At 35.2% G+C, this 27,544-nt stretch overlaps 2 protein-coding genes across 2 annotated transcripts; both read right to left on the reverse strand.

The window, feature by feature from the left end:
* Positions 1 to 1,449: 1,449 nt before the first annotated feature.
* Positions 1,450 to 2,421, reverse strand: LOC144443190 (forkhead box protein D5-B-like). The gene has a single exon (XM_078132576.1). It carries the CDS (start codon positions 2,419 to 2,421, stop codon positions 1,450 to 1,452), a length of 972 nt encoding a protein of 323 aa, XP_077988702.1.
* Positions 2,422 to 18,448: 16,027 nt separating this feature from the next.
* On the reverse strand, positions 18,449 to 25,422 carry LOC144443715 (fatty acid-binding protein, brain-like). The gene is made up of 4 exons (XM_078133255.1): positions 25,069 to 25,422; positions 22,708 to 22,880; positions 21,342 to 21,458; positions 18,449 to 19,002 (listed from the first exon to the last, which is right to left on the reverse strand). The coding sequence occupies exons 1-4, from the start codon at positions 25,301 to 25,303 to the stop codon at positions 18,952 to 18,954; spliced, it is 576 nt and encodes a 191-aa protein (XP_077989381.1). The 5' UTR covers positions 25,304 to 25,422; the 3' UTR covers positions 18,449 to 18,951.
* Positions 25,423 to 27,544: the final 2,122 nt, after the last annotated feature.

The following is a 27,544-nucleotide window of genomic DNA, read 5'->3' on the forward strand; positions in this document are numbered from 1 at the left end:
TTCTTACCCGTAATGCCAAATTACCGGTCTTGGGAATTTAACAAGGAATCTGGAGGGATTTCATCACGCTTACAAGTCATTTTCAGCGGTTTTTTGTTTGAATGTAAGAAGTAATTGGACCGTTGCAAACTGGATTCGATTTTTTGACTGTCGCAAAAGGGCCGTAGCTTATGGGTTTTTGTGATTTGTGCTGTGTTACCACTTGACTCCCCAGGAAGAAAGAGGCTTGAAACTGGTAGCAATTAAAGTTTACACATCAATTGATTTGTATTGGTCCTCCTAGTAGGTTTAATTGAGCCACCGACGGCTCGACTTAAGTCCATATTTATAAGGTGGATCCAAACTACCAGACTAATAATTATCGTCTTGATTTCATGAGTTCATGTAATTACCCAAGATATGTGTTTTTTTTGTTGCGGAAACTTAGTAAAATACACCATAGAACTAAAGATCGAACTTTTCCTAAACTTTCTTGTATCTTCTCTAATGAAAGATTCGTTAAATTTCGTGTCGTAACCTGAAATAAGGCGACGCGTTGTCGTTCGTTCTTGTCTAGTATTTTGTTTACTTGCAGATACTGTTAAAATAGAACGATCCAAAAACACAACAAAATTTTATACAAGTGGAACTGAATCGATAAATCAATAGTAATTTGCAAGTTGCATAGGATTTAACGTGAATATAGGTGAAATACTAGACATTATAGTAAACAAAAACGTTTGATTTTTCTATAGAAACTTTCACTCTTAATTTCTTGACGTTTACGGTAACTGAGTATGAAAAACAACAATTATCTTATTCGATAAAGACATGATACATTTGATATCTTCATTTGTCAACTTTTGGGAACCCTAAAATTTAAACAGGAATCTTGAGTTAAGGAGAAACAGTGTGCACGGGAACTTTTCACAGAAGAGAAACGTCAATGCATTTGTCGAATACTCGGAGCAGATATCATGATGCAGTTTCACATAAAACGCGATAAATCTTATATTTACTACAATAAAATGTCTCTACAAATCTTCGAAAAGCTAAATATGGTCTGAACGGTCTGAGTATGAAAATATCCATGATTACTTATGTCTTAGCTTTGATGGACATCTCAAATGGCTTAAAACCTTAATTTCTTCAGAGAAGTGTTCGTAAATTAAAATGTATTTTAACGAGTAAAATGTGCACGTTCCTCTGTAAAGTTGTCATTTATGTTTGTTATATCTTTTAAAACCAAAATTCGATTGACTATTGAGTGGGACGGCGTGAATATACCGTTCGGTCAGTTCGTTGTCAAAGTGGGTTGAACGCTGTGTCGACGACGCAGAAATATTCACAGAACAAATATGGTAGTTACATTGATCTTCTCAAAAAACAGAAGGAGATATACATATAGGTGTGATATAAATATACCAGTCTTTTAAATAGTCTTTAGTTCAAACACTTTAAAAGAGTATGTTAAACTTGAAGGCTTGCATGCGTTAGTCGATTGTTCATCTGATGGTGGTACTGGCTACTTGACATACTGGTGTAGGGTTGTTGCATGGTCGTAGAGTAGCCCGATAGTGGCGTCGGTGGGGGTGTCTGCATACTAGGAACCTGTCCCATCAAGTATGAACTGGAATTCATCTGGGACGACGGGTAGAGTTGGGTTGGGGTGAAACAGGATGCATTGTAAGACGACACGGATTGATTCCAAGCAGCATCCACGTGGTTGTCAATCGGTGATCTTTGAGGTAAAGTTTGAGGATAGTGTTGTAAAGTGGGCATGCCGTTCAGACTCGGATACTTGCATGCAGGGTTGATCCCATGTCCAAAAAGACTGAAATGTCCGTATGAGTTGACGTGTTGTATTTGAGCGGGTTCGCACTTTTTCCTGCTTAATTTGAATCGCTTTGCTCGTCGTAGGAAACTACCGTTTGCAAACATATCCCCGGCTGCTGGATGAAGTGCCCAGTAATTTCCCTTTCCTGGTCGCCCGGGTGCACGGGGTATTTTGACGAAACAGTCATTTAGAGAGAGATTATGTCGTATAGAGTTTTGCCACCTTTGTTGGTTTTCCCTAAAATACGGAAATTTGTTCATTATAAATTGATAGACTTCGTTGAGAGTTAACATACCGTCTTTTGAGCTCTCCAATGCCATGGTAATCAGTGCGATGTACGAATACGGTGGTTTGACATCCGCAAATCGTCTCTTCTCCTTCGTTAGCCCAGACTGCGATCTACTCATATCAAGATCTTCGTCGTCTGTACATGACGACTTGTCAGTGTTTGAGTTCAAATCAGTCAAACTTGCCTGTCCCAGTTCAGGATGGTGTACTTTCATGTACTGGTTTCCGTCCATACGATTATCCATCATCATTGAGTTGTGTAAATGTGGGTTGTTCTGATGTGAAAGTTGTTCATGTAAGGCTGACTCCATAGTCATGTTACACGTTTACAGGTATAGTAATACGATCTTCAGTTCAATTCTCGGGGGATGAGCTTGTCACCGATGTGGGAACGTCCGGGAGTCAACAGGAGTCGGTAACCGCGCGAATGTTCACCCTTTCCCCTGGCTCACAAGAAATAGCTGTTCGGTTCATGTAAATGGATACAAGTAACGAGATTTGCAGACAAGTGTCGACTGAGTAAGCTCCTTCGTTGTTACCAGTATTTTTTATTAAAATACGTGAATATGCATGAGGGAATGAATAGTTTGTAAAAAGCCCCAGTGATGGGCCGGAGGGCTGTTTGATCAACGCCACCCACTGAGCCCCTTTTGACATCTATTGACATTTAGATGCATAGCTAAGTGATTGAGTTACAAGAGTGTGGAGGTGTGGAAAGATTCGTCTTAGTCATTAGCCTATGTTAAACTGATAGCTCGATCAAATAAAAGACGTCCTATGAATATCAAACCACTTCGCTTTCACCCTCAAACCCCACCCAGGTGATTACAATCTTCTTTTTTAAACATCAGTACTTCCAAGTTTTAACGTTTGAGCTGGTATTACTATCGCAGCGTTCCTTCCATGTACTGAGTTGTTCAAGGGTACGAAACAGTATTTGTCATCATGGAGTCTTGTTGATGTTTTGTAAACCAATTAAAGTAAGTGTCATAATTAGTTTAATTATGCACATGTTTGTAATTTTCCAACAATTCCACATTTTCTCAGTCTTTTATTCAAATACAAACATCAAGTAAACACGACTAACTTACCACGTGTATTCGCGACAGAGAATGCCAAACGTTCAAAGGCAAAACAAAATTTCATTTTTGGAACCCAAACTTGGGTCAAATCGCGATGTAAGTTTCCAAGAAATAGGCAAATGCGGCAAACGTAAAGACGGCTTAGCTAACATTAGTCACTTGAAAGTTTAGCTTGAAACATATGACTTTCTTGTATGCATGAATGAAAGTGGGAAAAATAAATTGGATTTGTCATATTTTGCCAGTTAGATAAATCCACTAGCTGCTAACCCTGCAAACTGTTTGTGTCAACAAATTAGATAGGTCTGTAATATTGTTTTAATGAACATTCAGAGAAAAGAAAAGAACACATGGAGCAATTGAAGTGGGTTTTATTCAAACAGTCTTCTTTTGTCAATGTAGCAAAAGCACGTTGTTAATTTTCATGGATTCACCGCCAAGTGCTGTTCAATGGGCTGGTTGAGTAGTTTAGTAAATGGTGTCATTGGAGTCTTTAATAGAGTGTATGGATTATCCAGTTGCCACATTATTGTATATGAATAAAACATTAGCTTTTAATTGTTCAAAGCGGTGCTTTACCATTAGGGTGATAACGAGATCTCCAATTAAAAATTGTAAACTAAATTGGATGATTTGTTTCTCGCGGGTTCTACTCTTTTTGTGTGTGTCAATCAGCCCTTCAGACTTCCACTCACTAACTCGTTGATATGAACGCATTGACACGTGTTTGTGTAAGTTTCAACACCCAACTTGAGGAACTCGATAAAAATATTGACTCTGAAGAACAGTTGCGCGAGGGTCCCACAAAGCCAATAGAATGAAACAATAATGGCGGCAAAGTTCAATCATCTTATAGAATGCTTTGAGCAACAACGGGTCAGAAAAGGGCAATTGAAACTAAGAAAGCTGGAAAATGTGAGTTATTTCATTAATGACCATGTCCGTCCTAATTGGCGGCGGTACCTCTGTGTGACGATAACCCCCTATTAGTTAGCTCTATATATTAGACCATTGGCCTATACAACCTGTTCAGAATGTTCCTCCCCTAACAAGTTAAAACAATATTATCTAATGACTGGGGAGTGATATGTACACACGTAATGACTTTATGACTATTTCAACTTATGCTTTGCTACTGTTTGAAGACAATCGATACATTGTAACAAATAACTTAGTTCACCAGACACTACATGTCGATTTTATGAAGGGTGAAATCTGCCGTGACAACCACCTGTTGATTCGGGGTAATCGGAAATCATCAGATGGGTCACATGGTCTTAAAAGTTTTTTATCTTCTATTATCAAAAAAATAAGAAAAAAGAGGTTACATCAGTCTCATCAGTTTCTCAAAACTTTTTAAAACGTCTTGCTTCTTTCAATATCAAGCCTTAAATGCAAATTCATTCTAATGACAAATGCTATAGGAATATTTGTGGATACTCCACTTACCAGTAGAATTCAAAGCTGGGGCAGTCATACAATCTTTGTTGTTTGTAATTCTTTCTAAAGGTTCTACAACAATAATATTCTGTTAAGAAATTCCGCAACATCATCTTGACAAAGTTTACAAATAAAATTTGCCAATAAAACTCCGACAATTCAAAGCAAATTTACCGTGTAAAAATCTGTGTTCTGTAGAGTCAACTTGTAAGCAAATTGGACAATCCATTGTCATCATGCACTTTTTCGTCCGATACAAATAATTATCTCCAAGTTTACTAATTATTTTGCCCCATAAACCAAGTATATGTGGCATGCTATCCAAAGAAAGTATACAATTTTGTTCATATGTTTTAATGTGATCTGTCACAAGTTGTAATCGTACTAGGACCTGGGGGGTAGTGACACCCCATATCGGAATGCCAAGTGTACATGTTTACCAAAAACGTTCAAAACAGGTGCTTCCTTAAACACAATATTTTATACTTCACATTAGTAATTTGAAATCTCGGTTTTGTTATAAACTATTACGGAGATGTCATTAAAACAATTGTCATGGTTGAAAATGTACCAAAATACGTGACGCTTGGTAATTATCACTCAATTTTGACCGTACATTCGAGGATCTGATATTTTGTTGTAACTACAATTTAACTAACAATCTAGATCGCAATACATATTGATACCAATCTACACATTATGTGCACATGAGGAAATGAATATAATTTTAGGATATCATATTTATGGATTTGTTTGGAGTCACGTATTTCTTTATACAATCCCAATAAATACTTTGAATCAGAAAACGATTTCATCAAACCAGATGAAAGGTTCGTTTCAAATTTTCGGGTAAAAAGAAAAAAAGTGATGTGCTGTTCTGAGTCTGATTTCAAGTCTTGGTCCAAGTCTTATTATATTAAAGAGCGGCGTCTTTGTCCAACGTTTATGGTTCATCCTATTGAATGTGATATTCGTTGTATCATAGACCTATGATTGTATCCTATTGCATACAATCAATACTTACTTATAGTACCATAAGCTCATTTCAGCTGAAATCCTAAACAGATGTGAGTAACCAACAGGCGAACAGTGAAAAGATTTCTGTTTTAGCCGTGAAATATAATCGGATACCCAGACTAGACTGTCAAAAGTATGAAGGCTTATTATTCGTTAAGTCGATCTAACATTCAACAGTAATTGTGCGAGTGTACTTTGGAGTACGCTGAATTGAAGGAAGCGTTATGATTATAGCCCTTTCAGAAGCTGTAGCTTTTCGCGGTTTTCCGTTAAGTTCCGATTAATATCCGTTGACAAAAAACATACAAAATGAAATGGTTGAACCATTTTGATAATCTGACTTATGATGATACTCTATATACTGGCTTGATGTCCGTCTGTACAATTTCAACAGTACTGACTTGATGTCCGTTTGTACACTTTCAACTCTGCATACTGGCTTGATGTCCGTTTGTACACTTTCAACTGTATATACTGACTTGATGTCCGTCTGTACACTTTCAACTGTATACTGGTTTGATGTCCGTCTGTACAATTTCAAAAGTGTATACTGACTTGGTGTCCGTTTGTACACTTTCAATTGTATACGGGCGTGATGTCCGTTTGCACACTTTCAACAGTGTATACTGACTTGATGTCCGTCTTTACACTTTCTACTGTGCATACTGGCCTGATGCTCGTTTGAATATTTTCGTTAAAGAGATACAAACTGTTTACCAAAACTCGCCTATCATGTCAGCAAAACATAGATGTATTGGATATTGGTAGATAGTGAGAGACTATAAATACATCACCACGTACAGCAATTCAACATAAAGAAATTGAAAGTAAGAAGATAAATATTGATATGAAATAAAAACACTCTATGTTACAGCTACAAGGGCTTGGATGACAATTCAATACCGACCGTCCTCAAAGTAGTCGACTTGAAATGCGTTTTTTTCGTCAGTGTCAACTTTGGTGAATAACCTGAACCCACTATAAGCTAAAATTTGGAATTCCAAAGTTTTGGTGAAAACATTAATGTTTTCTTCAACTGTAAGTACTTTTGTTTAGAAAGTTAGAGAGAAATAAGTTGATATACTATAATTATAAATGTCAAACAACGAAATCATGAAATGTCAACGTGACAAAAAATGGTAAGCCTCGAAAGGCATATGGTAATGATATTTCATGCCTCTTCAGTCGCATGTTTGTTTGTTTGTACTAGTTGGTGTCTTATCACCGACGTTCATCATCTTGAATGTATTAACTTTTCCCATTGTGTGATTATAAAAAAAAAAGTGTGAGTGTAAATCTTCGTCCTTTTTACGATAACTTACATGCGTGAAGAAAAAAATACAGATAAGTAAACAAAAGATTCAAAAACCCATAAAAACAACAACAACAGGAAAACGTGAAAGAATGTGTGTGGAATAATATACCAACTTCAGACACGGAAAGGTGATACCAGAGTACCGATAACATAATATTTGTGTCCACGATAATCTAGTGAGGGTGTAAGTGTCGGTTCTTTTCATGATAACTTCAAAAGAATGAAGGATAAATAGAAATGTATCTAACAACTGTTAAAATGTGTACCAACTTTAGAAAGGGGAGCCTGATATATGGATACTGAAACAATAATATTTTGAACGATGTTCAGTTATGGTGTAAATAGGTGGTAGTCCATGGTTTACCTGTATGTGTCTGGAGTCTAACAGCCTTATACATATACAGGCATAAACAAACTGACCGAACAGAACAGATAGAACGTGGATATCAGAAGACCTTTGAAGACAAACGACAAATTTGCATCGTCGTAAACCACGGCCTCTTTTACGGCACCGTCGAAACGTGCTGTAAGAACAGACTCGTTATTTCGAAGTGTAGCGGAAGAAATAACAGCTCTGGTTTGCGGGAATGCAACTTGGAGATACATTTGATGTTAATATATATTCGAGTTTTATCAAATTGAATGTAGCAAGCGATGTAAACGATATGGAACAAGCTTGTCGTCCATTCCAAACCTTTTGTTTTGCATCAAAATTGTTTCATGGTTGGATTTTTCAAGTACACAAATAGAGCAAATGCTATTTCTTTAGTATTATTTCATTTTCATTTTCTTATTTGTTTGTTTGTTTGTGTGTTTGTTTGTTTGTTTGTAAATTTGTAGAATGTTGCTCACTGCGAACAGCTATACCTTTATGCCACTTCTAAATGGGAGAAGGATGGAGGTGCTGTGATAAATTATTGGGTAAAATCTCCAGCTACTCTATTCTTTCAAAATGCAAGAAACGTCCGTAACATACGCATTATGTGACGTAACAGCTAACAGCCAGCTAGAAGCTAGATCTTAGTTCTAAGCCCCTCTTTTTGATCATTTTCCCCGGGGCAAAGCATCCGGTTACTACCGCTAAGTCATTTTCGCACCTGCATTTTGTATTCCCTTATGTTTGTCACTTTCATAAGAAAACAGCTTTCGGAGGCACACTTTCAATTTCATGTTGGGTGGCAATATAGCAAATACTGAAGAAAAGGGGGACCCCGGGGGTTGCAACGTGCCTTAAAAAGTTGTCACTTTCTTGAGCCTTCTTAGAAATTCCTTTCTGTTTGGAGTCAACACAGATGAAAGAAGGTCGGCTTGCTTTTGACTTTTTGTGTTTGACAACGCATCACAGCAAACTCAATCTAACTGATTGGCATTCACTGAGATATGTCATTGTGGCCTCAGCAAACACACCAGCAAAAACACTGGCGTTGAAAATGATATGTGTTTCCAGGAGCGACCCACTCTCCTCTACATTTACAAGATCATGGTAGGAGAGTCGCTTAAGAAATGTATTATTATTTAACCTCTTTGAAGTTAGTTCCGTATCAGTGCATTTTACCGGATACTCAAAACAAGACACTCATCTCTACTTTTTCTTTATCTTGACATAATTCCAAGTGTAAGAAGATAAACTTTCTAAAAAATGCTGACCTTTTTATTCAATTGGTTCCTTTCTTGTCGTCAGCCTTCGACCTTTTCTTCAATAATCTAGTTGTTCGACCCTGTTGTGTCCTTTGTTCCTTTCACATAGACTTATTGCGGTTAAACCGTTACTCCCCGAAGTGTTGTATATTTGCCAACTTGCAAAACAAATTTTTGACTTAATCGCGCTCAGAAGTGATTTTGGTGTTGCGGGATCCTTTCGGTTTCACATTCGGCGTAAATGTCGTCAGTTTGATTGGAAATGTTTGCCAGTGTTCGAGTTGGACACATTTTCTTTTCTTAATATATCGTACTATCTCATATGAGGAAAATCTCAAGTCTTCACTCTTTTGACGTGGACTAGTACACTTTAAAAACCGAACGATTTATACGTTTCTGATCGGAATCACCATGACTACTGACGTTTTCTGAAAGAAAAGGCATTTCTTTCTGCAAAGAATCAAAACTTCAATTTTTCAAACAAAAAAAATCACACACTACACCACACCACACCACACCACACTATTAATTCTATACTACTAATGGCGGTCGACAAATTGTTGAAATTGAAAAACCAAAACCAGATCGTATCACAAGTCAGGAGTTTTATGTATAACAGCGTCACAGAACCAAAATTGGTATACATGTGAATATGAAACATTAATGATATAAGCATCGGTCGTAATTTCAAAGTACGCACTGCATAAATGTATGTGTTTGTTAGCCATGGCTCGGTGTTATCATGCTTGGCATAGCTAACTTTATTAGCTGTGAACGCCGCCGACGATAGAATTGTTATGATTAATTTCTTTTTGTTAAAACCATCCGAAAGATAACAGTATAGATCTAATCTAACTTATTATGGAAAGGCTTTTACACAGTTTGATTTGAATCTTAGACAAATGTTGATGATAGGGTATAATTCGATGTTATAAATGTCATGTGCTCTATTGTTTTGGGGATGCCATATTAGATCAGTACGGTATGGTTACATCTTAGAAGTGAACGAATGATAGAAATAGTAAGTATGTTGTCTTGTCTAATATATGTATTTATTACCTCCAATTTCAGAGCATAGGTACGTACACTTCAAATTGTCTCATCCGTTACTGTAGGTGATATCACAGAGAACTTTTTTCTTGTCTGTAATTATATACATCTCTTATCACAACCTGTGTTCACAAAAAATAAGTGCTAAGGCCATGGCTACTTCATAGATAAAAGTACCCACACATACATACATACATACATACATACATACATACATACATACATACATACATACATACATACATACAGACAGACAGACAGACAGACAGACAGACAGACAGACAGACAGACACACACACACACACACACACACACACACACACACACATACATACATACATACATACACACACAGACAGACACAGACACACACACACACACACACACACACTGGTACAATTTATCAACGTTGTAAACAGTGTACTCTTTTACGACAACACGAAACTAGAAAAGTATGCGAGGGTGGTAGTGTATGGGTATAAGATTATAGAAAGAGTTTTCTTTAGATTCTAGCAAAAACAGTTACAACAAAAATGTCAAACATATGATAAAAAATAAGTAGACGTTTCGCCACGTTCACGTATCTTGAAATATCATACATACATTAATTAGTTTCTTTGGAATGACCACGGTTTTGTTTTGTTTTACATATATATGTACATTATTTTTGTATAAGTTAAAGCTCAGTGGTAAGGATGGCCATAATTAGTGGACGAACTATTCATATCTTTGTCTAAACTTAACTTATGAATATTCCTGCAATATAAAATATATTTCAAGTCAAATAGTCAGCTTCTTACCCGTAATGTGAATTGTCAGGACACAGAATGTCTTTAAAGTAAGTGTTTGGCACACATTTTATGCATTATTTATTTAAATGAAATTTTTATTCCAATAGCATCTTTCTGTGTAAGTTTCACCAAGCATATAACGTTAGTATTGGAACCAAAAGATCTATTTGTTGGTAAATCACACTGGAAGAAGTTAAAGTTGCATAAACTATTAAAGTAGACATTTTTGGGGTGTCTCTTTTTGGATGAAAGAGACATGTGTCGAGTTTATTACGTTTATTGTGTTTTGGTGAATATCAATAGTTACTTGACAAACCATACTTAACCATCATGTGCTCTTGGCAGAACTCAGTCTGGTTTTCTGCTACAATACATAAATGAATAGATTATATGATTTAGAATACGGAAACTAAAATGTCGAAAAATCCCTACTACAGCATCAACTACACTAACAACGTCAGAAAATTATTTAATGCCATTGAAGGCATAGATCGAGTATTACACATTAAACTCAACTAATGCCACTTAAGGATGAACTGCAGGTTCGTTGGCTCACTTTTCCTTCATAATATTTCACAATAAAGACAAGCTAAATACACTATGTGTTTCATGTATTATGTTGAGTCTGTATTTGAAGTTGTGGTTTCTGTGGTGATTTTGTACACTTTCAAGCATATTACTGATTTTACCCAAAAACGGCGTTTTTTGTCGATTTTCACTTAAAATTATCTAACTTTAACAAACAGTCAAACAGAGTCATTTTTTCAACTGTAAATGAAACTTGAGTACATAAACTAAAAAAGGTTTCCTGGGTTTGCTTAGTTTTTCTCTCAATGTCTTGTAATAATCATCGAAAGTTGTATTTTTGTATTTTATGCATTAATTAGCGTCTTTCACACTTTCATACATTCAAAGCAAGCTGTTGTATTTTCGACCAGTCAAAGTCGACTTTGCACTTCAGAATGAGTCTTCACCACAACCGACTACTATGGTCGACGCCTACTATATATAACTGTTGGGCTAAGGCGCAACTTTACACTACCAAGTTTAATTGTGTGAAATAATTGGTTAGATCAAAATCAGTAAAGAAACAATACACCGTTGAATTATTCACCCTCTCACGAAGTGTCGGTTATTTTAATCTGAATGCCAACGTCGTCTCAGTGTAAATAGTAACTATACTGTATAGGAATTAGACGACGGTTATTCCTACTTCAGTTATAATTTTCATATCATTCGATAGATTTAGAGCAGACATAACAATATACAGACAGAGCGATGCACTCTCCAAATTTTATCAAATCGAGGTCTAAAAGAAACGACGAAAAATACACACCATGTCACATAAAACTGTTTGTATATTTGTAACAACCCTGTAGCAGATAGTTGGGGACATTATTGGTAGTTGCTGTATTATGGAATTATATTACTAAACAATTGAAAAGTGCAGATATAATATGACATTTCATGTTACACAGCAAGAGTAGCATAAATACGAAAATTCGTACTATAATGTATTCCTGGTGTCAGGAAACTTTAGTTATTAAAATTTCATACTGCTAAATCAAAATTGAACATTACCCGTTGAACTGGTATATGCAGTGTTTTTCAGATTTTACCGATCCCGTTTCTTGGCTAAAATTAAAATATGTCCCAGGAAGAGTTTCTTCTGAAAGTGTTTTTGGAATGATAGCTAAAAAACGGGTTTAAAGTTTCTTAAATTTGAAAGATTAAGCGATCCAACATTTTAGTGATTACTACTTTTAACGACTGCATTACTATAACGTTTGCACCAATATTTTGACGCTCTTTCGAGGACAAACATTGTGATGAGAGATAAACAATTGCTAAAAACTGAATAACAACACACAGAAAAGAGCCTACGCAAAAATGGTTTCACTGGAGCTCCCTAAAGGATACACCACGACCCCCGACGACGACGACAACAACGACGACGACGACAACAAAACAACAACAACAACAACAACAACAACAACAACAACAACAACAACAACAATAACTTCCCCACCAGCAGCAACCGCCACCACAGTGACTGCCGATATTCATGTTGACATCGCAAGCTTTCTTTTCCTCCTCTACTTCAGTCATTGTCACCAATACTCTTCCCACTGTCTCATTTGTCCCAATATAAATTTCACGTTTTAATTCCCCGTATTGTGTAGACCTTAAATAGACAGTACCGTGTCCTCAAACCCAAAATCCATGCTCTGCTTATAGCATATTTTATTTTACAATGTGTGGTATGTCTTGGTCATGGGTAGCAAATCATGGGTTCCAGGCTATTTGTCTTCAAGTTTCTTTCCATGGATCTCTGTATATCACCTTCTCAACACCATCTGATCTCCGTCTCTCCTCTCTAACCATCTAGTATTTCTCTCATGTTAATGAGTGAAAACTCTGAACCCACTTCTGATGTACTGTAAATTTCCACAAATATGACGAGTTATCTTTCTCTGAAGAGCTGGTGTTCAACTTTGCTTGGTAGAAGACACTCTTTTACATTTTCTTTTGTTTTTCCTCACAACGTTTTGATGATAGCCACAGGCTTACCACAGATACTATTTACCCAATCAACGTTTTGTACCGATCGTGGTGGTCTTTCAGTTCGTTCTCACTTCAGGAAAAATTTTAACAGGCTAAGTTGAGCGTGTTCTTCAGAACGGTGTGGATGGGAAGAGGTATATTGTGGAAATACATGTGCAGTTTTAAACACAAAAATGTTGGCATAACCATAAAGATAACAACTTGTATAATCTTTAGATAGGCACCTCAAAACTAAAATGTATGAATTACAAAAGAACCTCCAGATTAAATATTTGCGAATACTAACCAAGAAAGAAATCGTCGTCTCAAGATGGTCACATAACATTATGATAACTAGAGGGGGAAATAAGAGATTTGTGACTGTTTGTGAGCTTCTTGAGAAATGTTTGTTACATACCAAACGTTAAGTTTCTTTCCAGGGAAAATTGTATACGGTTTATTTTACTATAGATTAACTGCACATGAAATTTGAATGGAAATCGGTTCATGGGAAGACACTCCATTTTATGTCGAATAGTCAGCGATATTTAGAAGATCACATCCGTAGGTAAAAAGGAATTGCCTGTTTCATAGCCCAATTTGACTTTTGTGCGGTTTCGAACACGGATAAAGGTTAGCTGTGACTTTGTACTAGAGAGGGCGCATTCCTCTCTGATCTCAGCTTAGCTCTGAAAATATATACGCTCCGAGAACTCCGACATGTCTCTCGGAGTTCCCTATGCCCATATTTCCAGAGCTAAGTTACTAAGCTACACTGTAACTTGAAATCAATAATGACTTAGCGTTGTTTCATCAAATTTTGATACCTTTGTTGTAAAATATTTATTCAGGATTACAGTTTAGCATCTAACTCAAATCACGGATCCTCCTGCTTCGGTATAACAATCTAGAGTGATTCATCATGTGAACACTGACCGATAAAAGAAACCATGGTAAAATCAGCGTACACGTGGTCAACTCTCATGACTCTTATGGGTTTAACCTTTGTAATGTTGAGTACGATGATAAGTCTATCACACTGTATATCTTGTATCAGTCTGAGAGCGTACATATAGTCGTCAAAATGAAAAACAAACATTTGATTGTCTTAGGAGAATTGTTGCTATCAAAACCCGTTCTAATGAACTGTTACAGTTGTAACTGGTAAAATCACCAAACTTGGTTACAAAGAACCTCATATTCTGCGTAGACATGCTTATTGGTTTCCCGTCAACAAACACGACTTTTATCTAAGCCAATTTAAACGTAAACAATTTGAGATTGGTACCTATGTAAAACAAACCCATTATATCGATGTTGATTGATTGATTGTGAACATGGCATGGTGAAGTGTTAATGATTCTATATTGATGTGTAGTAATCGTACAGATAGCTTGTCTACGTCGCTGAATCAGTAACTATGATCACTACGCTCACTTACCCAGTGCTCAATTTCACTATCCGCGAACACATTGTAGTCTCGATCCAACGACATAGACAAGCTAAAGTACAGGGGAACTGGTGACATTCTAAGTTACATAGTCCAAATTGCCATAAGGTTTTCACTTTGAACAAGTCTTGTTAATGTGTGATAGTTTTTATCTCAGAAAATGCCAACCTTTATTCTGAAAAACAACTAAGTAAAAAACGTAAATTAAAGTTCAAGGCTTATGTCATTATGGCATTTTCAGATAGTTGCTATTTATTCAACCTCACCAAAAATTGTTCCAGGTGAAGACAGCTTTCAATTTGACTTCAGGTCATAAGGCCTAACAAACAAAATTGTGTGGTTCCGATTACGCTCAATTTTAGAATAGGTGGGTTAAGAAGATTTGTTATATATATATATATATATATATATATATATATATATATATATATATATATATATATATATATATATATATATACATATATATTCATATGTGAGTGTCTAGTTCGGGTAGGTATGTTTTCCGTTGTTTTCCAAATGGTCTCTGGGTTCTTCCCATCAGATGTTCAGCCATTACAGATTGGAAGGACAGCTTTATATTGTCTTTTTAAGTTGATGTCAGTTTCCCCATCCACTATTTCTTGCGAGATTTCAGAATTGTCGCGATTTTATTATTTTTTCATTCTCGAATACGTAAAAAAGAGTTTTTGGGTTGGCGTGAAAAACATTGTTGGGGTTGGGTAATTATAACCAACCAATTTTTTATTAGGCCTAAGTGCCTAGTGTCGAAAATACGTTTTTGTCCTTTTTTCTCAAAATAACATTTTTATGGTTAGACCCTTATGGTATTAACCACTTTTCAGGCTTTCCCCGTACAAATACTTATAGCAAACTCATCTAGTATTGTATACTAGAATTTTATACCTTAAAGTGAGTATCTCTCTGTTACTGGTAATATGGATGATTAAACCTTTCAATAGGTTTCAATATTAGTAACGTTAAATAAGCAAACCTTTTAAAATGAAGTAAAATTCATCCACCAAAATGGTCAGATCTGGCATGTGCTCCTTTTAATTATATTTTCAGGCCGTGAGAAAAATATTAACATTTATAATGACTTCACCTAATTGAAGTAGTGTGCTAAGAAAGATTGTCAACCCGATCTTTTGAAGTCTGTAACACTTCACAATTATTATTATAACACTTATGTAACATGTAGATCTAGAGTCACAGCAAGTCATCAGACTCTGTTACCTCGAGAACAGAGAATAACTTATCTTTGGACTTCGTTCTACCTCACGCGACCAGTTGTCTGTGTATTAACCGCTGATAACCCTAAAATGGAAAAAGATATTGCAAAGCTTAAGGTTCAGACAAAAGTCGTTGTAACCTTGGCTTCTGTGACATGACAAACATGTACTGACACAATCAATGATAAAACTGTCTAAGCTGTGTTGACACGTTGACAATCTGCAAAGACATATCTACCAAATCATACTTACATTGGGTATTATAACAGCTATCACGTCGATTCATATTTAAGGTGAGAATATGTTCCTTGTCAGTTGATCGCACTGACTACACACCCCCATGCTCTTTAAAAAGACAGAATGTCCACATGTATGTAAACACATACATTTATGATCAAGTGCCGACCATCTGAGGTTGTTGCTTTACATGCTAGATACCAACACTGTTACTGCTGTATCATCAGTATGTACGTAGTCTGGATGTCAACGTGGTCTCTAAGTAAACCACAGGTGTAAATCGCAACGATACTGTATATAAAATTAATACGGGGACCGCGGAATTCAAGTTGGAAGAATACTTTTCAAATTTACATACATTATTTTGGAACACAACCGAAGAAATGGATATTAGAAGAGACTTGCTATAGTGTTACTGTACACTTGCTTTCTGACGATTACGCGGCATCTATAGGAGTGTTACGCCCTGTGAAAATCTTGATTAAAAATTGTCAAATGAGTTTAGTAGAATCCATGTCATAGCTCTGAAGTTAATCTCCCCAACTTACGAATAACAGGATACCCTGAAAACTGACTGTGGAAAATGGTGAAAGGTCGAGTAGTCTGAGTTGGCCGAATAGATCGATTTGTTTGAAGTTGCCCGGGATTTCGATACCCGGTACCAAAGCGTGGCATGACCGATGTTGTAGATAATGTCCTAACACTTTGAAGAGTTGCGATAAACGAGCGTTACTTTGTCAATCATTATTATCAACCTGTATGGCAGATATACAACATCTGAGACTTTAGGTGATCTGGCAGACTGTCTAAGATTGATGACCTAGTTGTAGATATAGATTTACAATGTGATATCGATATTGTAACCTTGTTAAGGATGATGACCAGACAGTCAAACCCTGGGAACACATACATGTGATTAATTGTGATATCTCATGGGCTGTGACCGCCAAACTTTTCCCGCCGGTATAGTGGCTCCGTCCTCCAGTAGCGAAGAAAAGCAGCTAAGTGTCTTGAAATGGGTTTGGTTTCAGGGTACCACCTGTGATTTGAACGTCTGACCACGATTTCCCGCCTAAAATACCTTTCGCCTGTGCACAATGTTTCACTTCTATCTTGACTTAAACAATTGTGTACAGTACAGTGGAAAGACTTTGGTCAAAAGTCTTTGGTAAATGTCTAAGACTCTACACACAAGTGATTTCAGGGTTTCGAAGTCTGTTCTTTTTATCGTCAATCCATTTGACTCCGACAATGACACCAAGTTTGATCTCACCTGTACAGTACATTCATTTATAACTTGACTCGAATGATCCTTGCGGAAACGAGTAATGACATCACGAGAGATGCGAAACGTTTCCGCCCTCTCTTTCAACTGTTTTGTTCATAAAGCAAGTGCGTCTGATATCTAATTCAAATTTGCCATATTTCATTTTAGTTATTTGATAGACTTCACCACCACCAAAACATTGTCGATGTGTTTATATTCGCACATTGTAGTGCGCCCTCCACAGTTTATAATGGCCATTTCTGGCATCGAATGTAAACTGATGACTCTGACTCACAAGAAGATGAAAGAAATCACAGAACTGAGGTATATCAATTGAAACCATTTATAGTATGGACAGCACACTTACTAATTAACGAGCAACTTGCATATCTTTATAGATACAGTGCATAATACATTCATAACGTTCTGAAAATTTGATTATTTTATAGTTGAGTTAGCAAGTCAGGTAAAAGGAATACTTGTTCCAGGTGATATAGTTACTAAGTGATGGCAGCTGACCAGTTCACAGAGCATTCTAGATAGTGTTATCTTGGTTCGGTCAAGGATGAATGCTGTTATTAATTAATCAGTTTATGAAGATGGTGACGTTCATTTAGCATGGCCGTCTCCCTTTCATGTAAATGAATGGTATCTCGGCTGCCAAATACAGAGAAAATAGGATAGTTTAAATAACCAAGAACCCACTTTTGACAAATTCAAATTTCATAGATCGGTTTAATAGATGGGAGAAGTGTAATCCTGGTAAAGTCCCAATGCAGGGCAAGGGTCATTATATCTGATGTGGCAGTGTTTGTCTAGTTGATTATTTACTGTTACCCTTGAAATTTGCTTTAAGCTAGATATTCACTAGATCATTTCATTAAGCAGGGAAGATTCTTGCCAGGGCCTACTTCAAGTTGTCACTTTATTTATTCATTTATTTACAAACCATCTCAATACTAGGATGAATGTTAGTTGGAAACTAGAGTGCCCAGGGAATACCTACAGTGTTTGATAGTCAAACTGAATTACACTCTTCTCACTAACAGCATGGAAAATTTAATCAACCTCACAGTGGGTTCGAATCCTGACTGCACTGATTTAACCACTTGGCCACTGACAATCCCATTTTGATGAGTTCATTTAGAAATGTAACTGTTCCCATAAAATAAAATAAAATAAAATAAAATAAAACAAAACAAATTCAACAGATCCTTTTTCTCAAGACAAAATGACACAGATCATGTTTATTTTACAACACTTTATTACTATGTATGAGTGTTGAACATTTTTAAAGTTACATCATAAGATTTGACTCTATGACAATAACTACTCTATGTATACTAGCAGGTGCATATCTCCATAACATGAAGAATTTATCTACATGCAATTCATCTTCCTTCTGGGCATGTTTAACTTTTTGACATGGACTCATCAATTTTCATAACACTTTATTTGTGAAGTGTGAAAACAATCCCAAATTTTCATAGCAAAATTGTGGGCGATTTTTGTTGAAAGAACTGTATTACATAAATTTAATTTCATCACATAAAAAAAACCTTTGAATCATGGGTGTTACACAAAGATCACTTTGGAGTTGTCGGCAGTATTTCATGTAGCATCCAATACCAAGTATATTACTGAGATGTTTAAAACAACAGCAATGGCAAAGTCTGAGTATCTTAACTTTAAAAGTTCTAGGAGGCAAAATTATCTATTATCTGCAAAACTAGGGTGACAATGACAGCATTTTAATTGAACTCATGGCTGACAAACAAGGCTCCTTAACATCTCTTGTAGTATCTGGTACATACTATATCATCAATAGTCAAGGTCTGCAAGAAAGAGACAATAAGAAAGATGAGGTGATTTCATTAAACAGTTTGCCAGTATGTCCTATGTAAAGTGCTTTAATAAACATTTGTAATCCAACAAAAATATTCCTAAAATAACAATGAAGCAATTTGTAAATGGGTTCCAATTTGTCTTCCATTTCTCTCAGAGGCACTGTACCTAACTTATAGTAATGACTGACTTAATCAACAAAGTTCATCAATTTGTTTAAAATCTGATCAAGTACCTTTAATGCTTGGCCTTTGCAATTTTTTTGTATATATATATATGTTAGGTGTTGTTTGTACATCAGGTATTATCTTACCGCCATCTAGTTAAAGAGTATTAGCTCAAAATGTAAATAATTTTACTAAGTTTTAAGGACTGTATTATTAACACATTCTGCACCCTTAGGTAATGAAGAAGGTGGATGCAGAACATTTAATGCAAAAGTCAACTATAAAGTACAGGGGCAGCATAGTAGAAAAATTGTACATAAAGCATACCAGTGACTTGGATTATATTCAATCACAGACCCTACAATACATATTAAGAGACTTATTGACACAAATTAGGATTATAGACAGCAATCTCTGATTGATTATTTCCGCATATGTCCTTGATTTACTTGTTACAAATTAACCATCATGTACAACATTGAGGACAAACATGGGCTGACCATTGATAAATTTAGCATCTCCTTAAATTTCAGAATCTTGATAATAAATTTCCCCCTAATGTCCCTAATAAAAATTGCATCCACAGGTGCTGTGGTCGTCAGTCAGGAAATGATACAATGTTAAAGTGACCAGTCTGATAACATTAGCTATCTTGTCAATCTAAATGTCCATACTATCTTGTTTGTTTAGATGTCTCTTTACACAAAATAACACCTCATCACCTGATGTGTTATAGGTCATGACCTGATCCATTATAAAGGTTATGACCTAGATCTACTGGGTCAATCAATTATCTCATCATAGTTAATAATAATATAATAATCAATGGACACTTGATTGATATCAGATTGTTTTCCCGCCAAATAAAATATGACACATCACACTAGCTTATCAACCCATTTAGTGGCTTCCTCATTAAGATTCTCACCTTTCTACAATATTTCTACCCCTCAAAAATTACAATTTTATTTTTTTACACTGTTAGATAAACTGAGTAAGATCAAATGACTGGAATCAATTTGACTTATTTTCATGAAAAACTTGTCTTGATAGGTAGATACCTCTTTTCAAAGCTGGGGTTTTCTTATGCTTGGTATACTGCAGAAATGTGTAGTTTATCATTATTTTATTGCCTTTATTAAAAAGATAATTAATCTATTTGTAGCACTGTTGAAACATGTTTAAATCGCATTATTAGATTTGTGTTTTAGCAAGATCAATTATCTTTCATCAGAAGTGGGTTTCCATTGGAGAATTTGATTAGCCATATGAATGTACACAGTCATTTATTGAATTGTTTATCGTGAAATCAATTATCTGATTTGGCTAAAAGGACATAGGTGAGTTCATACATTTTTTTGGGAAGGGATAATTTCACTGCAAATTAAATATGTATTTGTAGTATTCGACTACTGAAACATACTAAACCACTATTAGCTATTGCTAGAACTTAAACATTATATTCATATTATAAGCATAACATAAATAATTATATGACAATTTAATATGCATAATTTATATTAAAATGTTACAAAAAAAACAATTGTGCGAACGATGTAAGAAGATGATTTGTAATGCGATCAACATTTAAGATTTTACTGGAATAGGTTAATTGAGACTTATGTAATTATTTTCACTCATGGAGACAGCTAAAAAGTACACTTAATGATGATGTATGCGTAAGTGAGTTGGAAAATTAAGTAGATTTTAAATAAAAAGTCTATGGAAACCATAAATCTTTGGATACTACTAATTCAGGGTTCATACCTAGCTTGGGGTCACTTTAATTTTCACAAGATTTCAAATAATTTTAATTGAATGTTCATGATCAATTAGTATTTTGTAGTACATCAGAAGAGCCATTTAACAATTCAGTGTAGGTCACAGAAATTGGCATACCATCCATTACTGTCCTTTGTACTATATGCAAGCCAAGTTGTACATGTCTGAACAGAAAATACATCAATTTATATCCTGGTTGTTTCACATCAAATTTATGACAGCTTGCAACTATGTTATTGGTTCTGAAGTGTTTGAAATGTTTTACCTATTTGTATCAAATTAAGCCTGTGCTGGGGAATAATATCTGATAATGTTTATCTTTTTCTGAGTATCTAGATGCACAAAACCTTCACCGATTTTGATTAATTCATTTCTCTTACCATTAATACATTACCATCGGCATCAAGTTCTCTCATTAGGGTAGTTTCTTTGCCGTCTTGGCCTGGTAGGGGTTTCTGTACTTCTTTCAGTTTTTCACCTTCCCATGTTACAAGACACTGAAAATATACATTTAATAATTCTTTTAGAAGTCAAAAAATCCTGCTGGTGATATAAAATCTTCATTGTACCAACATTTTGACCATTCATATGAGTCTTGTTCAGGGCAAAAATGTGTATGTCTAAGCTCTGATGGTAGTCAAGGGCAAATGACAAACAGGTGTAAAAAGTCATTTTTAATCACTATTTTATACATAATCAGTATCATCTTGTTCACCTTAATCATGTGATAAATTATACCACCATTTCTAAAGATTAACAGCATTATTTAGTAAAAATATAAAATAAATTAATAATAATGAAGGAAAAAAGAACTGGGAAAAAATATTTGGCAGTAAATTTTACTTCGATAATATATTTTATGATTTTGCAAACCATCAAAAAAGTGTTATCAGCAGAAACCACATTGTATGTTAATTCATTGACTAATAGTTGAATAGTTATTTGTGAACACACTGTGCCCATTTATTGACTTTTATGAGAAAAAAGTGTCATAATGTTATAAAAGTTTCTAAATGTCACACTGATAATGAAAATAATGAATATACTGCAAAGGTTATTAATTGGTGTATTAAATTCTTCATACTGTACTAGTTTGACAGCTGATGATAAAACCTCTTTCATTTAATGTATGAACCTTTGGTCTTAGACGACACTGAGCAAACTGTCATTGTTTCCTTCTGATATAATATTTATCAGTTTGGTGATATAAAGTTAAACTTTGAAGTCCTAGCGATTATTTTTAATTCAACCAAAGCTACACTACACTGATAACTGATAAATTACCAAAAGATTTTGTTATACTGTAAATAAGTAACTACTGCCAACTTCATATAAACACGTGCAGTGGAAAATTTCCATGATATTAACCCTTTCAGGACTAGAAACTTTCCCGCCAAAATTTTGAACAAAAATTCTTGTTTCTCTGTAATTTTTGGAAAAAGATCAACTTTATTTTAGACCAGAATTCAAGAAATATTACTTCCCAATGAAGTAATATTCTTAAATTTTAGAAAATGTTCTTACAATCAAGTTTCTATTTATTCCAATGTCGTCTCTAGGAATGAAAGGGTTAAACTCCAATTTGTATTCAGTACCACAATTTTTATAATTTCCACTATCATGTGATCAGACTGTCATGTGATCAAACTATCATGTGATCCCTGTACCAACTGGCTGATAATTGCTAAAAATTTTGGAAATTCAATAAAAAGTATGTAAACCTTTGGATGGTTTAAACTTATGTACCTTTACATTTCTGTCATCCATTGTTTTGAAATCATATTCTTTGCCGATATTAAAGTCTACGACTTGACTTTTGAAAGTAGAGTCAGACTTCCATACAAAGTGATCTCCATCCTGTGTTACAGTCAATGTAGGGGATGTCATGATACCAATCTTGCGAGTTGCAAGGCCCACTCCTGTGTTCAAGATAAGAGATTTATAACTCATTCCCATATAAAATTAAAATTGGTCAGAGGGTTAGACTGAAAGTTTCGTTGTTATTTGCACTCAACATAGGTGTTACTACTTTGGTAAGCTCACTGTTGCTTACATTAGTAGGCACCACATCACTGTTACTGATATTGGTAAGCACCACATCACTCTCGCTTACATTAGTAAGCACGACGTCACTGTTACATACATTGATAAAAATTCATTTTAAAAAATCAATACCATCCTTAATATTAAGTACCTGTCTGGTTTAAAAATTGGTTAAATTTACCCAACTATACAATTTAAAGTGTATCACGGTTACTGGGAACAGAACTGTTACATGACAAAATGAGATGTTTGATCAAGGAAATCTTTGGTTGATCAAAAATGCATCAACGGTCATGTGAAAATGGTTGCAATATGTTTTAATAAGTCTATGTCTGTCTCTGTGAAGACAACCAATTTGAGAGGAGATTGCTTGTTCTGTAAATGAGTATTTTATTGAGTGATGGGGGTTTAAAGAGATTATGTTTCACTATTGGCATATTCTACAGAATACAATATTTTCAATTATCTTTCATAATTGATCTCAGCATGATTTTCTGAATGTGGTGATATGCATGTAAAGAAATGTGACACTTGCTGAGGAAAATACCTCAGATTAATCATAGGAAGTTTTATTTTGTGCATGTGTCCTGACTGCAATGCCCTTTATCATTTACTGCAACAGGAATAAAAATGACATTCTAATTGTTCACAACAACTCTATTTCTGCGAGAAAAAGAAACGATTTTCCTTTTATCTTTCTGATTAATTCAAAGTATTTCAAACTTTCCCTATCTATCACAAAATAGTTTTTTTTTCAACATATCTCAATAACATAATAAAAAGCATAAAAAATATATATATCACTTATGGTGTCATAACTGTATTACATGTACCTCAATACGTGAAGTTCAACAGCAGCTAGTATCCAAGTAACAAAGGTCCCATACAGTTTTATGATAATATAATAAAATCCAATGAGAAAAAGTAGTCATTATATTCATCTGAGCTGGTAGACTAAACATGTTTTTCGTTTTGTATTATTTAAATCTCTCATAGACATCTGAGACCAAGATGTCAAGATTTTTTCATATCCTGACTCAAACATCTAAAGAACAATGGAACCATTCGATCATGTTCTAAAATTAACACATCATGTTATATAAATATTGGGGTAGGAAGACTGCTTTACAAATAAACACAAATTGTTAATGTAACTTCGCTAATATTTTTTTAATCCATTCGGCCGAATTTGAAAATACCCCGGGACAAAACTCCCACTTCTATATAGGGATATATTTGATTAAATACTAGCGTTGTAATCAACTCTTCAAAAAACAAGTTATCGATATAATGTGCCCAGTTTTGTTCCCCTCAGATGTTTATCTGTTTCTACGCAACAAGAACATGACATTGGAAAGCATTGAGATTCAACGAAAATTCACCAAAGGGGAGTAAAGTCTGCCTTACAAATAAACGAAAAACGAAAAATGTCTACGTACTTTACTAATATTTGTCTAATCCATTCGACCGAATTTGAAAATACCCCTGGACAAAAGTCCCGCTTATATTTGATTAAATACTAGCGTACAATTGTATAAGAACACCCAAAGGCAAATGTTTGGTATGTACTCTCTACACTAGATGAGAACACTGCTTTACCTGCGCAAGTTTTCACCTTAATAATGAACTATCTAAATAGTATAGATCTCTAAATACTTTTATTTTTAAAAACTATTTTGATTGGGGCGAGGTGGGAGACAGAATGTATGAACAGCATGTATCATCTCCACCGTCGAACGATCGCATCGTATATATCATTGAACACGTGGTTACAGTTACAGATCAACGCGTAAAGCACATTAGGATGCAACCTGAGTATTTTAACTAATCTCGGATTTAATAGCTGTCTGGTTTACGACGATGTCTGGACACGATTTTTTATATATTCATTCTTTATTTATTTATTTTTTCATTTTTTCCCTCACAGCTAATCCAAACCATTGCTATGCAGGTAAATTGGTGAGAATACTGCGATAAAACGAATTTACTGTATAGTTATGAATCTGGAATAATAAGCAATAATAAAGATCAATTTCAAAAATTATAATATTGTTTACGTCTTACCCAATGCCTTCATATACTCATCGAACTTCTCACTTTTCGCCAATTTGTACTTTCCTTCGTAATTTGGTGCCATTCTGTCGTCAGATGAGAGGTGGACTTCTTGAGTGTGAACAGCGGGAATGGGCTGGTTTAATGCTGGCAGACGGACTGAACTCCCTGTTGACTGGACGGTGTGTGCGAACCGAATGAGTTGCACACTTGCAACCGCTAGGGCCCCAGTAATGATTAAACTCATGATACGACTATGACCGAGGTACAAAGGTCGTGAGATAGCAGTCCTGAATAAAATCGCTCGCCATTACAGTCTCTTGGCCCTAGAAACGCAACGCATGCCAAGATCGCACATCTTTATCGTTGTCACCAAGCAGTTGAATGACCTTTCACCCTAAATTGAATTAGCAGCCAAGGATTCATACAGGTACAGGTGTCTCAATACAAAGGCATTAAAAAGATATTTCAAAGGGATAACTATTGATATGCCGACAAAACTTTTTATTCGCTTATTCGTTTGTGTCAGACTCTTTATAATAAATAGCTATCGTTGAGATGGTTTTTTTTTTAAAAAAACATGTATAAAAGGTCCCCCCAGATAATAAACGACTCAACTGTACACTCGGAAGTTAAATATTGATAACCACGATTTATTAGATAAAAGTGCCAGTTTGTCTGTTTGTTGCTGAAAGACTTATAGCGTTAGTTTTATACAGGCTGTCGTTTCTTTCCTCCCATGTGAAAAACAAAATCCCCTAACCTATAGAAAAATGGTGTAGGACTTAATAGGCCTCCGAAACTTTTAACACAAACAGCTGTACTAGGTAAAACATGGTAACATGTTTACCGGTCATGCTGCCGTTGACGGGGCGGGTGGGTGGGAAGGGGGGTATTTTGTCATCTTCAAAAACAATTGTTTTATTAAAGTAGTAGTACTCGGAGTTGCGTGATATTGGCTATGTCTGAATGAAGAATCTATAAAATATAAATTATCTTAAATTGATATGAATACATTGCATAGATAGTTATATTTGATTCTGCACGTTTATTGTCACATGTAGTATCAGTAGAAGAGTATTTATGTTGCTTTCCATCTGCATTATTTTGCTTAATTGTGTAGCCCTATTTGGATAGAAAGTTTGAAAAAAAAAACTTTATCTTGTACAACTTCAAAACGAAGGAGTCCCAAAGCCAGTTGCTGTCAATTGAAAATGACCGGCCACTAATACTGAGGGTTACAACAAGACATATCCGAGGCAAAAGGTGTTGTCTACAAATATAAAGTCTCGTTAATTGTGATAATGCTGTGATAGTTGTAAACATTGTTTAAAGTTGAATAGACCAATGAAAAGAATATTGATTGTCGTATCAAGGATAGCTAGAGTGGTAGATGACCAAAAAGCAACAGCAAAGTAAGCTTGGCATATAATACCGAGACGGATCCGCAATGATGAACACAGAGGGCAGTATTGCATTGCAGTCATGAATTATTGACTCATGACAGGACTAGAACGCAGTGAGTTATATAGTGGGCGTACCTCCCAGTCTAAACGAATCAAATCAATCAAAACGTCTACAATAATAAATACAGGATTCTCACCTTACTCATTAGATAATCATGCTATAGGAAATCATCATTATAAATGTCATGTATATTTTATCATACCACACACACAAGCAACCTTGAACGCGTTCGGAGTTTCGAGTAAAAAATATATCATGTCTTATAACCTATAAATGTATCTACTTGTATCGATTCTGTCCTGATCACGTGGCAACAAACAAAATAACATAAACTGTTACATTGTAAATGATTAGAGACTATGCAAAACACTGTACTGAGTCAACCTGTACAGAAATGGATAAATTTGTCATCGATTTCTGATTGATTAACTTATCAAATCTTTCAAAAAGGAACACATTTGCCAACCAATAGTACACAGCTTGTTGGAATAGACTTTTCTTGATGATTTACTTTTCAACTATTATTTTCCTGGGAAAGTTCATAGTTTTAGAGGTTTTCGTTCTAGATATTATCTTTTTATTTGTTTAATATCTGACATGTACGTGTTTAATGTGGTTTTTGTGCTTCAATAGTGCAGTGAATCCCTGAAATTGACGTATAAACAAATGGTATCAATTTCGGATTAATCATTGGAATTGCCTTAGGAAGTTCAGTAAGTGAAAGTTTCCCGATTTTCCTTGATATTTCGGCGAAGCATTTAACAAGATCTTACAGATTCAATACTTCAATAACGTGATATTGTCTTACAAACTGCCAACGTGGTACAACATATTTATATAGCGCCCTCTAGTAGAGATCGCGGTAAACGTCTTCGTCCACTCTTGCATCGCATAGTTCTCGACGTAGATTTACGACAGTTGCCTGTTTCCCCCTCTTTTGCTTCCAGTACAAAAGCATGGAAAATATCTGCTGATTTACATTTCCTTGATTTTCAGTTTCAAACCTGTACACATCGGCAGC

The sequence above is a fragment of the Glandiceps talaboti genome, chromosome 12, assembly GCF_964340395.1.
Source record: "Glandiceps talaboti chromosome 12, keGlaTala1.1, whole genome shotgun sequence".
Taxonomy (NCBI): Eukaryota; Metazoa; Hemichordata; class Enteropneusta; family Spengelidae; genus Glandiceps; species Glandiceps talaboti.

Coding starts and splice junctions, on each gene's coding strand:
- LOC144443190 (XM_078132576.1), bottom strand. CDS start 2,421: ATGACTATGGAGTCAGCCTTACATGAACAACTTTCACATCAGAACAAC.
- LOC144443715 (XM_078133255.1), bottom strand. CDS start 25,303: ATGAGTTTAATCATTACTGGGGCCCTAGCGGTTGCAAGTGTGCAACTC. Junction 21,459..22,707: donor TGGATGACAGAAATGTAAAG/GTACATAAGTTT, acceptor GTATATTTTCAG/TGTCTTGTAACATGGGAAGG. Junction 19,003..21,341: donor CCGATGGTAATGTATTAATG/GTAAGAGAAATG, acceptor TCTTTCTTGCAG/ACCTTGACTATTGATGATAT.